This window comes from Podarcis cretensis, assembly GCF_951804945.1.
Source record: "Podarcis cretensis genome assembly, chromosome: 2".
In the NCBI taxonomy this organism is placed as follows: Eukaryota; Metazoa; Chordata; class Lepidosauria; order Squamata; family Lacertidae; genus Podarcis; species Podarcis cretensis.
Window position 1 is genome coordinate 76513490 of NC_137171.1, and position 12744 is coordinate 76526233.

General features: G+C 40.8%; 1 protein-coding gene across 18 annotated transcripts in view; it reads right to left on the bottom strand.

Annotated features, from left to right (window-relative positions):
* Positions 1-12744, bottom strand: part of PBRM1 (polybromo 1) — a 57670-nt gene that overhangs the window by 16509 nt on the left and 28417 nt on the right. For 9 of the 18 annotated variants that reach the window (XM_079967216.1, XM_079967215.1, XM_079967212.1 and 6 more), the window contains 10 exons: positions 10820-11483; positions 9522-9733; positions 8057-8242; positions 7004-7161; positions 6299-6565; positions 5652-5797; positions 5324-5481; positions 4074-4257; positions 2903-3113; positions 1839-2040 (listed from right to left, as the gene is read on the bottom strand). In XM_079967216.1, coding sequence (XP_079823342.1) covers positions 1839-2040; positions 2903-3113; positions 4074-4257; positions 5324-5481; positions 5652-5797; positions 6299-6565; positions 7004-7161; positions 8057-8242; positions 9522-9733; positions 10820-11483 — 2388 coding nt within the window. The remainder of the gene's footprint in view (positions 1-1838; positions 2041-2902; positions 3114-4073; positions 4258-5323; positions 5482-5651; positions 5798-6298; positions 6566-7003; positions 7162-8056; positions 8243-9521; positions 9734-10819; positions 11484-12744) is intronic. The other 9 variants (XM_079967224.1, XM_079967213.1, XM_079967223.1 and 6 more) reach the window with 3 other exon arrangements.

The window sequence follows — 12744 nt, forward strand, 5'->3', positions numbered from 1 at the left end:
GAAACTTCAGTCAAGGAGACTTTCTGGCTTGCACATTCGTGGAAAAGGACTGCAGGAACAGCCAAACAACTTGTTCATGTCTTGGCTTATTAAACTAAGATATGATTGCCTGAACGTGTCCACATTTCTATGTGTCAGTACGTGTAGGAAGGAACGAGTTTGAAAAAAAGAAAATGAAATGGAACCATCTATCATTCTAGCTCCGCAAAGAAATGATAGAGCAAGTCCACAGTAAAGGAAAGTGAGATCCAATGACTAACAGCATTTAGTCTGAATATCAAACTTGCTTAAAAATGACTTAGTATCATCTTCAGAGCTTAATAAGTATTCCTAAATTTTCTTTTCTAATGCTGCAATAAATACCTGAAAAACATTCTAGCCTACGAATTTAGGATGATAACATTTGGAAACATGCATCCTACAAAAGACGTGCAGGCTTTAATGAAAACCTACCTGTGAGTACATGAAAGAGCTTGATTATTATAAGCTGACTATATTATTATGCTGCTCAGGGAGCAGAATAACAATTTGAGATAGGAAAACAAAAGCACATCTGTTTGGGTTAAGTAGGCGAAGACATTCTAATAAATGTATTTTAGTTGATTTATTAAGGACAAACTACATGTTTCTCTGCTCTGCTTTAAACTTCTTTCATTGCTTTGTACTCTCTGTAGTCCTTTCATTTTGCTTCTACGTATCTTCACTATTCAGCATGTACTAGTGCCCTGATGTTAAATGCTGGGCTAGTTATCTGAAACCAGTATTTGAACTTCACTGTTGCAGCTCCTGGCTATGGGAATCATAGAATTGGAAGGGCCCTTGGCGGTCATCTAGTGCAACTCCTTGGCTACAACTTTCCTGGCAGATGCCTGTCCAGCCTCTGCTTAAATACCTCCAGAAAAGGCGAGAGCTGGTCACTCCTCCTGTTCCACTGTTGAGCAGCTTGTTCCACTCTTGAGCAGCTTGCACTGGTAATATTAGTCAAAACCTGCTTCTCTACAATTCCCATCCATTGCTCAACTTTTCACTCTGCTACTTCTCCTTTCCAGTTTTTCTCCTTCTTCCTATTCCTCTCTCAATCTACTTTAAGCCCACTCACTTCCTTTAGATCACTGGCCTTCAACTGGTGAGTTGGGACCCACTAGTGGGTCGCAGTCTGGTCCAAGGTAGGTTGCAAACAGGAGCACTACTGTCATTGAAACATATGGTAAAAAATTAAGAAATGGATGTTTGGGTTAGATGTGGGTCTGGGTCTGAACAGGTTGAAGATACCTACCTGAGATGACTTTCTTCTTGGGCCCTTGCCTCCTCCCTAGCAGGCAGCTCAGTCGGTCTGTTCCAGAGGCATCATCACCACTACCAATTCCCTTAAGTACAGTGGTTCTCAAACTTCCCACCCCCCCAATGACCACCTGAAAATTGTTGATGGACCACTTTATGATTTTACTGCCTCTTGCGGTAATTTCAATGTGGTGTGCTAAATGCCGCAATGATTTTTAATTGTAGCGTATCTTTATGCTGTATTTTACTGCCTTATAATTTGCATTCCATAGAACTTCAATGCAATGAAATAAAATAAAAGAAAAAGAAAAGAAGCAATAAAATACCATTAAAAATCAGTAGGAATATTTAGCGTCAACATGCCATGGGTCACCTGAATGAAGCTTGCGGCCCATAGTTTGGGAACCCCTGTCTTAGCGCATTATAAGTTTCTATGGAGTGAGTGCTTATGTATTTAAAGCTCCAAAGACAGAAATATAAGTTGCCTGCCCTCAAAAGGACACTGAGTCTTTCCTGAAAGGGCAAAAAGGTTTCACATCATTGCACCTTTAATTTACCTTCATACTCTGCTTTCTTGGTTGCTTCCAAGTTTCTCCACTCTGTTCCAACAAGTCTACTGAGCTCTCCAAATGAATAATCTGGGTGCTGAGCTTTAATAACCGCTCTCATCTCACTACTAAATAGAATGTAACCACTCATGTTGATCTTCCTCTTCGATCCTTCCTTCTTTACACTGCCCTTGGCAGACTTGGGAGTGGACTATGGAGAAAAAACACACCTATGGTCATAAATGCATCACAGAAAATTCTCAAGTTAGAAAGTGAAGGCTAGAGAATCTAATCCTCAATTTCTGACCTTTTTGTCTTCATGATCATATTTTTAAGCTGATAATGGTACAGTCATACCTTGGTTCTCGAACAGAATGCATTCCAGAAGTCCATTCAATTTCTGAAACGTTTGGAAACCAAGGCACAGCTTCCGATTCCCAATTGGAAGCCGCGGAAGCCGTGCCGCACGTTCGGCTTCTGAGGCAAAGTTCGCAAACTGGAACACCTACTTCTGGGTTTGCGACGTTTGAGTTCTAAGTTGTTCGTAAACTAAGCTGTTCGAAAACCAAGGTATGACAGTATTGGATCATTTTCAATGAGGCAAGAGTATTTGGGTGGGCAAATCTGGGAAGATGGCTGCCATACCTAGGAATTGGTGGTTGCCTCTACGGTTTACAAAACCTGGGTAGCACTGCAGTATATCTGCCATTAATTAATATTCTTCCAAATTACTATTAGAACTTTCTAGAAACTGCAAACAATCCAAAAGCGACTTATTTCTTATTTGGTTACCCAAAAATTTTTATTTACATGAGTTGCTGCACCACAAATCACAATTTCCCCAGCATTAAATGAAAGATGTAACTTGAAATCACACGAGTTACAAAAATTATTTGTTCTCAGTATATTTTAATTCATTTTACAAAAGAAAATAAATTGTATATTGACAAAGTAACATTGAAAATTGCATTTCTGGTATATAGCTCACTACAGCCAAAGCACACATCTTTTCAGCAGAGGAGGAAGAGGAGGAGGGAAAGGTCTCAACTATGTGATTTTGTAAAAGACGTTACCTGTGGAGGAGTGTATGGCATTATATCCAATTCATTAGAAAGCGGACTCTGAAGTTGAGGCATCGTTGGCGCTTCTGTAACTTCACCTTCCTCTTCTGCAATCTCTTCAATCTCTTCATCACCTCCTTCCAGCTCAGCAAATTTGGCTTCTAGCTGCTGAATTTTCTTTTCCAGAAGGGGAGATGGCTCCTTCTGAGGAATTATGGGTTTCCTAAGAAAGTATTCCATATGAATAAAACCCCTCTCTGCACAACATAGGATAGAATTCAACGCCACACTAAGGGGGATCCATTTGTATGCCAAGCAAAAACACCTGTGCTGTTGGAACAAGCTCTCCTCTCCCCCCACTGTACCCTGTTCTGGGGGGGGGGGTCTCCTGACCCTGCTGAGATTTGGGGAGAGTGGTGGAGAGGAGAGGAAAGAATATCCTGTTGCACTAGTGGGACTTGTGCTGGTTTCCGTTAGGGTGACAGCTTAGTTGAAAATGGCCATAATTCCTAATTCTGCTTTACAGTAAGTGTTATATCAGGAAGAAGTAGGAACATATTAAAAAAATAAGTGGCATGTTTGAAAAAGGTAAGCAACTGTTGTTTGAACAACAGTTTTTTGAAACTGCACAGAATAATTATTTAGAAATCTTCCATGCACTAGGTGCACACCACAAAAAACAGAATGGCTTTGGTAGCCAACTCTAAGACGTTTGCTAATGTTAAACTTTTCTAGAAATGAAATCAATTTTTCTAATTGCAAATCCTTCAATGAAAAGGATGTCGTTCTCTACAGCCCTTATCTAAAATGATAATATGCCTATTTTTGTGCAGTGATATTTTAAGTAAGAAATACATCTTGGCAGAAAATAAATGACTATATTCAAGTTCACCATTGCCTATTTAAAATACTGTTGTTGTTTTGGCCGGGGGGTGGGTGGGGAGGAAGATGGCAGGCAGTATGCCTGAGACCCTTCTAATTCCTGGACCCAATAGAAATTCGATTTCTGGAATAGCCAAGCTAGCTTCCTGGTGAGCTAATGGCCCTCTATGTTCAATGGATCTTAATATGCTTCAGTTTATACCACTGTTTTATAAAGGACATTTTTTCCTACAGTCAAATCAACTTAAAGATCTCTACCCCCATTATCTCCCATAATGCTTTAAAAGCAAAAACATCGTACCTAAAGTAGTAAATTTCATCATCTACTACTTTTGCTGAAAGAGAAAACCTTTTCAATCCCTTAAATTTCTTCATCTGTTTGTCACTTTCATTATAGCGGCTTTCACAGAGGAGAACATCATTTTCAGAAATCTCAGTTGGCCTACAGGAGAGGAAGTCTTTGAAAGACAACACAGCACACTTTCCTGAAAGAGAGAAAAATAAAGTAGCAGCAGTTTTCCACACTGACAGTTTGAAAGTGAATTTTTGTTAACAGGCCTGCATATTTTAAACCACCCAAAAGTTCGTGACAATATACTGACACATAGCCTACAATGGAACACCTAAGCCTCATTCCAGTTCACATATTGCATGTAACTAGGGACTCCTGCAGGGACTGCATCTCCTATGCACATTGAATGAAGTTAAACATCCAGGAAGTTAAATGGATATGATGACAGCATTCATACATGGATCTCCTTTGCTGGATTAGGACAGTGCTTTCTTGCTGGATCTCTTCATGACAAATACAGTCGTACCTTGGTTTTCGAACAGCCTAGTTCTCCCGAATGATCAAAACCTGGAAGTGACTGTTCCGGTTTTTGAACGTTCTTTTGGAAGCCGAATGTCCCACGGGGGTTCCACGGCTTCTGATTGGCTGCAGGAGCTTCCTGCAGCCAATCAGAAGCCGCGATTTGGTTTTCGAACATTTTGGAAGTCGAACAGCTTCTCCTCCCCTTAACAGAGCCAATTTAATTTCACACGAACAAGAAAACCATTCACTTAAGAAAATTTAAAATAACTGTATGGACCATTCAAGACTAGTTGATTATTTTGTTCAAAAGCCTTTATACTTCTAGTAAAGTAGGCAATAATGTGATACAGGTAGATTGAGTCAGCAGCAGCAGCAGCAGCAGCTGTTTAGGATGACCATAGTGTTGCCAAGGGTCATACACAACACAATGAGAATGCCCTTATCTAGTAAACAACCTACTATATTTCAAAGCACATTTATTTTGCTCTGTTACTAGTTCTAGAAGAATGAAAAGGGCTTAAAAAAAAAAACCCAAATAAATTTATCATACAGAATTTATTATGTACTAGATACTCAGGTTTAATGAGTTATGTATACCACATCCTAACATGAAACATAGCAAAAACATGAAAAAGAAATGGAAATGATAGAATTGGAGTGATTCCCCCAGCCCCCAACTGTACTGCTCATTCAAAACACAAAGGTTATAGCAAAAAACATCAATACTATTTGGTTACCTAGAATGCATGTCATGGGACAGGTCTCTTCTAAGTTACTCAAAAACACTTCCTTCTTGTAGAACATTTTAGTTGGCTCATGTTCAGTTTCCTCTGGGTGTATAAAGATCGGACCAAAGAAATAGGCAGCTCCATCTCTTACCCACATTTTTTCTATTCTGAAAAACAGAAAAAGATTTGCTTCAGAGTATCCCAAGATAATCGCCAAGTCAAAAATTGAGCCATTCCCCCCAATTACTTTGCGGTTTTATTCATCTTTTGCTTTTGTACATGAAAGACTTAAATCAGTTTTCAATGATGCAACTATATTTATAGAGAAAAAGGGTACCTGCCAACTCGCGGTCGGACTAGACCGTGTGATTTTATGAAGACGCAATCCCCAACCTTCAGCCACATATCATTGTAACAAAGCTGTTCATAGTAGTGACACCCAGGTTCTCCATTTGCCATTTCTACTGGAACATCTTCTTTGTCCTGTAAAATAAAGGCAGACTTGAGAAATGGGGAAAGTTGTGCAACTCTTCTTAAATAAAATGGTACCTTAGGTACTCAGCCTCATCCAGAAGCTACTTGCATAAGCAGGGACTGTGACCTCCAGACCCCCGGATCTCCTTTAATATGCCATTCAGCATAGCAATATGGCCGCTGTTTGGTCAGTGGGGTGCAAACTTTTCAGCTTGCCAGACAGAACAATCCTGACTCCTTTCCCTCCCTCACAGTTCTGGGGATTCTCCTGAATATGAGAAGTAGAGCAGAGTGTCATACTGGTGACGCTTTAGTCCAAATCTCCAAATGACTTCCCAATGTAATTTCATGTGGCTGTTAGATGTGTATATGGGAGACCCATGTACAAATCAGAACTGAAGCAGGTAAAAGCATCAGCTATTCATTCCTAAACTGATAAACCATTTAAAAGACCTACAGACAAGCACAAAAGTCAAAGCATTTAATGGCCAGCTCTTCAAATGTGTATACCTTTTCAAGGCTAAGGGCGTGGTCTCCCACTTTGATATCCTCAGACATTTCAGTGTGCTTTTCCTCATCAATTTTGTCTGTATTCGCAAATACCGAGGCAACACGAACCACAGGCAAGGGCACGTCTCGAGGAACAAATCGTACAGAGCTAATTGGCATGGTCCATAATTTAATCTTCTTAAAGGACTTGGTCTTCGCAGAATAACGTGATTCGCAAACGTAAACGTCTTCATCTCTAAAGTTTTCTGGGCATAGCTTAAAATACTCCTAGTCAATGGAGGAAAATAATCATTCAGAAAAAAATAGCTCATTTTGCAGAAACACGTTAGTTCAAAAGCCATTGTTTGTGGTGTTTTCTGGAGCAGTGTCCAGGCTCAAATGGCCACCAATGTACTGTAAATATGGAAGCCCACAAGCTCCTACCAGGTTGCTCTGAGGTTCTTAAACAAATGCCTTTCCTCCCTACTATATATGCTCTATAGACCTGCAGACCTAGGTAGTCTCCCAAGGGTACAGAAATCATTCCCTTATCTTTCAGCGGCCTCATTTCATTTCCCAACTGATAAGCATTTGACTACTTGAAGAGGACATGATGGGGAGAAATTTAACAAAACAGAAAAACGATCTCTACCACAACAAAACGCTAATATTTGATCAGCATAGTGTTCATCCAGATACGTAACAGAACATCTAGCCTATTCTCACCTTAACAAACATGACCACACATTTGCCAAGAATTTTGTTAACGGGGACTTTGTTGTAATAATCACTTTTAAATACTTCTTTCTCCAAAAACTTTCGGGTTGCAAGATGGAATGTTTCATTTGGTCGATAAAACCAGCAGCCGTACAACCATTTTTCTCCTAAAAACAAGAAAGTTTTGTGATACAAAACAACTATAACAAGTTATAAACTGATCCGCGGATCTTCTGTGGCGATAAAATGGCTGAGACAGTACTAGTTTGTGTCTGAATCTTTGTTCAGGGAAAGTGCATTTTAAAGTCTAGACCTGCAAAACTGTGGGACAGTTTCTCTTTGCATATTGTGATTGCACAAATCAAAGACAGACCGTAACCCTTAATTTTTTGAAAACTGAAGTTCACAAAATAAGACATTTGAGAAAGGATGAGATGCTGGTTGTCATTCATGCTGCACAGAACAGAATGGTGACTGTCCCACCAGTTAACATGGCAATCACAACAGCAGTGCTGTGGGGGGAGAGAAACGTGACTCTTTGTTCTTAGTGAGAGGTGTCGCACTATGCTTGAGGTGCAGATGTGGCCTTGAGGCATTTGGGCATAGCATGGCTCTGTGCTTGTAGCTCAGCCACAACCACCACCGGTGTTCCTCCATCAGATTTCCACTAGTTGTCCTGGGGGCGAAGCTAGTCAGAATGAAGCAGAGCTGTCTCCTCTCAGATCCACTCATACAGCTGCATAAGGCAGGAGGAAAAACTCAGGGAAATGGACCTGCTCCTACATGTTTTACTCTTACCTGTGTCAGCTGACGACACGTGACCTGTGTTATTGGCTACAGTGCCCCATAAAATGAATTGTTAGGGATCACCCTACAATCAGCCAGTGCTGTCCTGCATTGAATTATTTCAATAATCTATCAGTTTGTTAGGGAAATCTCATGGTAGTGGTTCTATTGCCACTTAATGAAATATGTATTGTGTTTACAGGAGCTGGTATCTGGATATAAGACAGGGCATAGGACAGCTGCAACCACCAGCATTAAGAAGACAGTCTTTCTTACCAGCCGAATCTTCCCACAGTCGTTCAATGCAGACTATGTGAGGTTGCAAATTGGCTTCTGCGGGTTCAACATACACATAATCCCCAACATGATACATGCTGTTCTTAAAGCTGCAATCCTGGCTGTATGTCCTGTGTAAACTAGATAGTCCTGATCCTCCAGAAGAATCTTCACTCTTTTCAGCTTCTTATTCAACATAAAAGAAAACAGTGGGAATGATTTACAGTCAGTTAAAAAACACGGGACTGCTCGCCTTGTAACACTTTAAACACCAATGATTTTTCCTGTAAAGGGTGACCATTTCCTCTTAGAAAGAATTCCTGGCACCAGCCATATCAAGCAATATCCCCCCATCATCATGCAATGCAAGGGAGAGGCGCTATTCTTGCCACACAAGGGGTAAGACAGATTCCACCCCCCAAATAATAATAATAATAATAATAATAATAATAATAATAATAATTTTATTAAATTTGTATTCTGTCCTTCATCTGTAGCTCTCAGGGAAGTTCACAACACAAAAATACAAGATAGAAAACATAACATAACAAACCAATAAACAACCCTCCCACAAGGCATTTAAAAGGGTATTGGATGTTAATTAGCCAAAGGCCTGGTTAAAGAGGAATGTTTTTGCAAGAAGCATGCCCTGATCACTGAAATGGGCCTCCGAAGAGGGGTGAGGAGGGGAGAATGAACAGGAAGAAAGCATTTCAGACTTGGCAGTGTATTCAAAATGGTGTGGCAAGGTGGGAAGGGGGCCTGTGGCCAGTTGTACCATCAGGACTTTGGGCAGACGTCTAAGGCCCCACATAGCAACACGAGTGTAAGGGTCCCCAGGTGCAGCAGGTCTGGCTTACCACATTTTGAAATGAAGTAATGCATATTACTGTTTAAAAAGCTCCCAGCTCACATACATATAATACCAAGCGTATATAAGTTACTAGTGCTTGTGACATTCCCCTATTACAGTGATCACTGTTGCCAGTGATACTAATACAATCACTACACTCACAATATATTTACCATGTGCAAGACTTGCAATTTACCAGCTGAGTTGGCAGTTTTGAGCTCTGCTGAACAGTACTTCCCTCATGACTGAATTACATGTAGGGGCAAGCACATCTGAATAGTTCAGTGAAGGCTGTGTAGGAAATACACATGTTGACAACCATCTGACCAATTACTTTTCTATATTTGACGGTATCTTACTGGGGAAGATGACCCAGAAGGGTAGATTGTAAATGTGGCATTTTCCTTGTCTTCCATCAGAGTGTCAAGGTGAACAAGAGAGCTGAATGACACAAATGTACAAATCACCTCATTTACGAATTCATCTTATACTGCCCATCCTCTCTCAAGCAATGTTGATAATGCTGGAGAAGGTTCACCTACGTCTCCTTTCAGTGAGTATCTGCTAAATGAAGAGTGACAATGTGCAGCCATTTAAATTAAGTACAATTACCTCTCTTCTCTTCTTCTCTTTTGAGTTTGTCTTCTTCCATTTCCTTAGGAAGCTTTTCCTTCTTCTCTTTTTCGACATCATTATGAAGATGCTTGGTAGTGTAGCTGAGGGCTGGTGACAACAGGATCTCACCATTCTTGCAGAGTTCGTCACGGATTTTGATAAAGAACTGTTGAAGTTCCACTGCATCCTCATAAATCTCTGAATCCGTCCTTTAAAGAAAAGAGAAACTGCATGAAATGACAACATACACAAGATTACTGTAGCTGAAGCATGAATGTGTCATGGAAAAAAAAAAGAAATTTCATTGTTTGCAACTGCTTTTTTCCCCCCTGACCCTGGTTTGGATGTCATGGAAAAGTGTGATTTAGTAAGCCAGGGTAGAAGTGCAGAAGGAGAGGAGGGAAAGGCAAGCTGAAAGTGTAGGGGCACAAGGCTCATTCTCTGGACAATAAACAATGGTTTAATTGGCTAGAGATTGTGACAATTCTACTGGACCAAAGTCTTGCTATATCACAGGCGCAGGCAAACTCGGCCCTCCAGATGTTTTGGGACTACAACTCCCATCATCCCTAGCTAACAGGACAAGTGGTCAGGGATGATGGGAGTTGTAGTCCCAAAACATTTGGAGGGCCGAGTTTGCCTATGCTTGCTATATCATCTCAAAATCTGCAGTTCTCATATCATGCAGTAGTATAAGTTGCTTTTTTACGCTTCTCTAAAACTTGTAGCACTTTTTAGTATGTATGTGTATATATATGTATGTATATGTATATGTATATGTATATGTATATATATGTATATATATGTTAGATAATCATCTGGCTTTTAACTAACTAAAACAAACTTACATATTGCAAAATCAATGAAGGTACCTTTCTGAGACATTAAAGGTACTAAACATTGAAGGTAAGAAGCAAAAGCTATTTATGGAAAGTTAATGGAAAGTGGTTTCATGCTTGCCCCGGGAATAAGAGTCCAATCCCGCACTAGTAACTTACAGACTCTTGTATTAGTATCACTGACAACAGTGATCACTGTAATAGGGGTGTGTCACAAGCACTAATAATAAAAATAACAAATAAAAAAATGTCCAGTAGCACCTTAGAGACCAACTAAGTTTGTTCTGGTATAAGCTTTCGTGTGCATGCACACTTCTCAGTTGGTCTCTAAGGTGCTACTGGACAATTTTTTATTTTTTTATTTCAACTGCGTCAGACCAGCATGGCTAACTACCTGAATCAAGCACTAGTAACTTAAGTTACTAGTGAGGTTGATAAAGGTAAAGTTTTACTCACCGGTTCATTCTCCTTGCCCGCTCCAGCACTTCAAACATATGCTCTTGGAACAAATCCAATCTCCGGTAGCGGTTATTTTCCACATTCTTTCGTATGATATCAAAAGTCAGGGGTGGCTTGTTTGGGAAATTAGGATCAACACCAGGAATTTCAGCTAAGGAGTCACTGTAGCACCTGCCTTCATCATCCTGATGACTCATTACAGAGACAAAAAGGTTATGTATAAGTTCCTGGATCAGCAGTGTTACATTTGGGACATGAGAATCTTCATCTCCTTCTATGTCTCTTCTAGTTTCTAGCAAAACTTTGTGCAGCACCAGAGCATCTTTGTAAATCAAGGATTCTGGCTCATTATAAGTGCAGGCATTATTGAACATCATTACAAAATCTTCAACCATGGCATCAATGTCCTGATACTTGTTGGCCATCATGTGACTTCTGATCTTCTCCATATCAACCGGCTTTTTAATTGTCAGGTAGTAGTCAGGAAGCTCCGATCGAGATGGAAGCCGCAGGAAAATTGCACTAAGCCTTCTCCCTCGCTTATCTGTATAGTTCTTCACCGCTTCGTATACTTCATTAAGTTTCTGTTGCATTGGAGTCATATATTTTGATTTTTTAGGGGAGATGCCAGTCTTTCTACCTAGAGGAACAAAATTTAAAGCTAGACAAAAAAAGCCAACATTCTTGTGGCTTCAGTTACTCAAATACTAATCTGGGTATATCATGTAACATTAGACACATGCAATTTGGTGTCTTTCACATCATAGCTCCTTCTCAAGACTTTTGTGCTTTTTATTTTCTCTCGTAACAATATGAAAACATCAGAATTTCTCTGTCTGCACCTCTCTCTCTCTCACACACACTCACACACCATGGAAAAGGAAGTGTTTTGCAGAAGGAATCTGGAGGGCAACAGTGGACTCGGAGCATCTGGAGAGTCATGTGAAATAAGGCCAGGCTACAGGTCCTCCCTACAGGGACGCGGGTGGCGCTGTGAGTAAAACCTCAGTGCCTAGGACTTGCCGATCGTATGGTCGGCGGTTCGAATCCCTGCGGCGGGGTGAGCTCCCGTTGCTCGGTCCGAGCACCTGCCAACCTAGTAGTTCGAAAGCACTCTTAAATGCAAGTAGATAAATAGGGACCGCTTTATAGCGGGAAGGTAAATGGCGTTTCCGTGTGCTGAGCTGGTGCCGACTCGCCAGCTGCAGCTTCGTCACGCTGGCCATGTGACCCGGAAGTGTCTTTGGACGGCGCCGGCTCACAGCCTCTAGAGTGAGATGAGCACGCAACCCTAGAGTCGGACACGACTGGCCTGTATGGGCAGGGGTACTTTTACCTTTTACAGATCCTCCCAAGCAGAACGTAACATATTCATATTGCTTATGTCAAAATCAAAAGGCACACTCTCAAAGCTTTGTTGGAACAGGGCTTTAACGAAGAGAATTGTGTGTGCACCGGGAGATTCCTTATAATAACCTTACACAGAGCACTACACAGAAAAGAATGCTGAAGCCTCTTTTCCTCACTGCCTCGTAGATACACTGGAAACCCTGGATCATGGCCAGTGACTGCTAGTCCCAGCACAAAAAACTTTTCTGCATATAAAACATTCTTCATTTATTTAAAGTAGTTTTCAAATCCCAGAATAAACATCTTGCACAGCAAAACCATTTCGGTTTTTAGCAAAACAGCCCCAGAAGCTAACAGGGCTACCAATTGCAAGAGGTTACAGTAATAATGGTTTACAGGACATGAGCAGTGTTAGAAACTCCCATTGTTTTAGGTGCATTTTGTGACAGGGAATTTCATTAGCGCAAGCAGTTTCTGAGCTCTGGGTGCAGTACTGCGCTTAAGATTTCAGATTATGACTGCAGAGTGGAAGGAAAGGAGGACCTTTTTCTGCCTCCCCACTTCCAGCTACT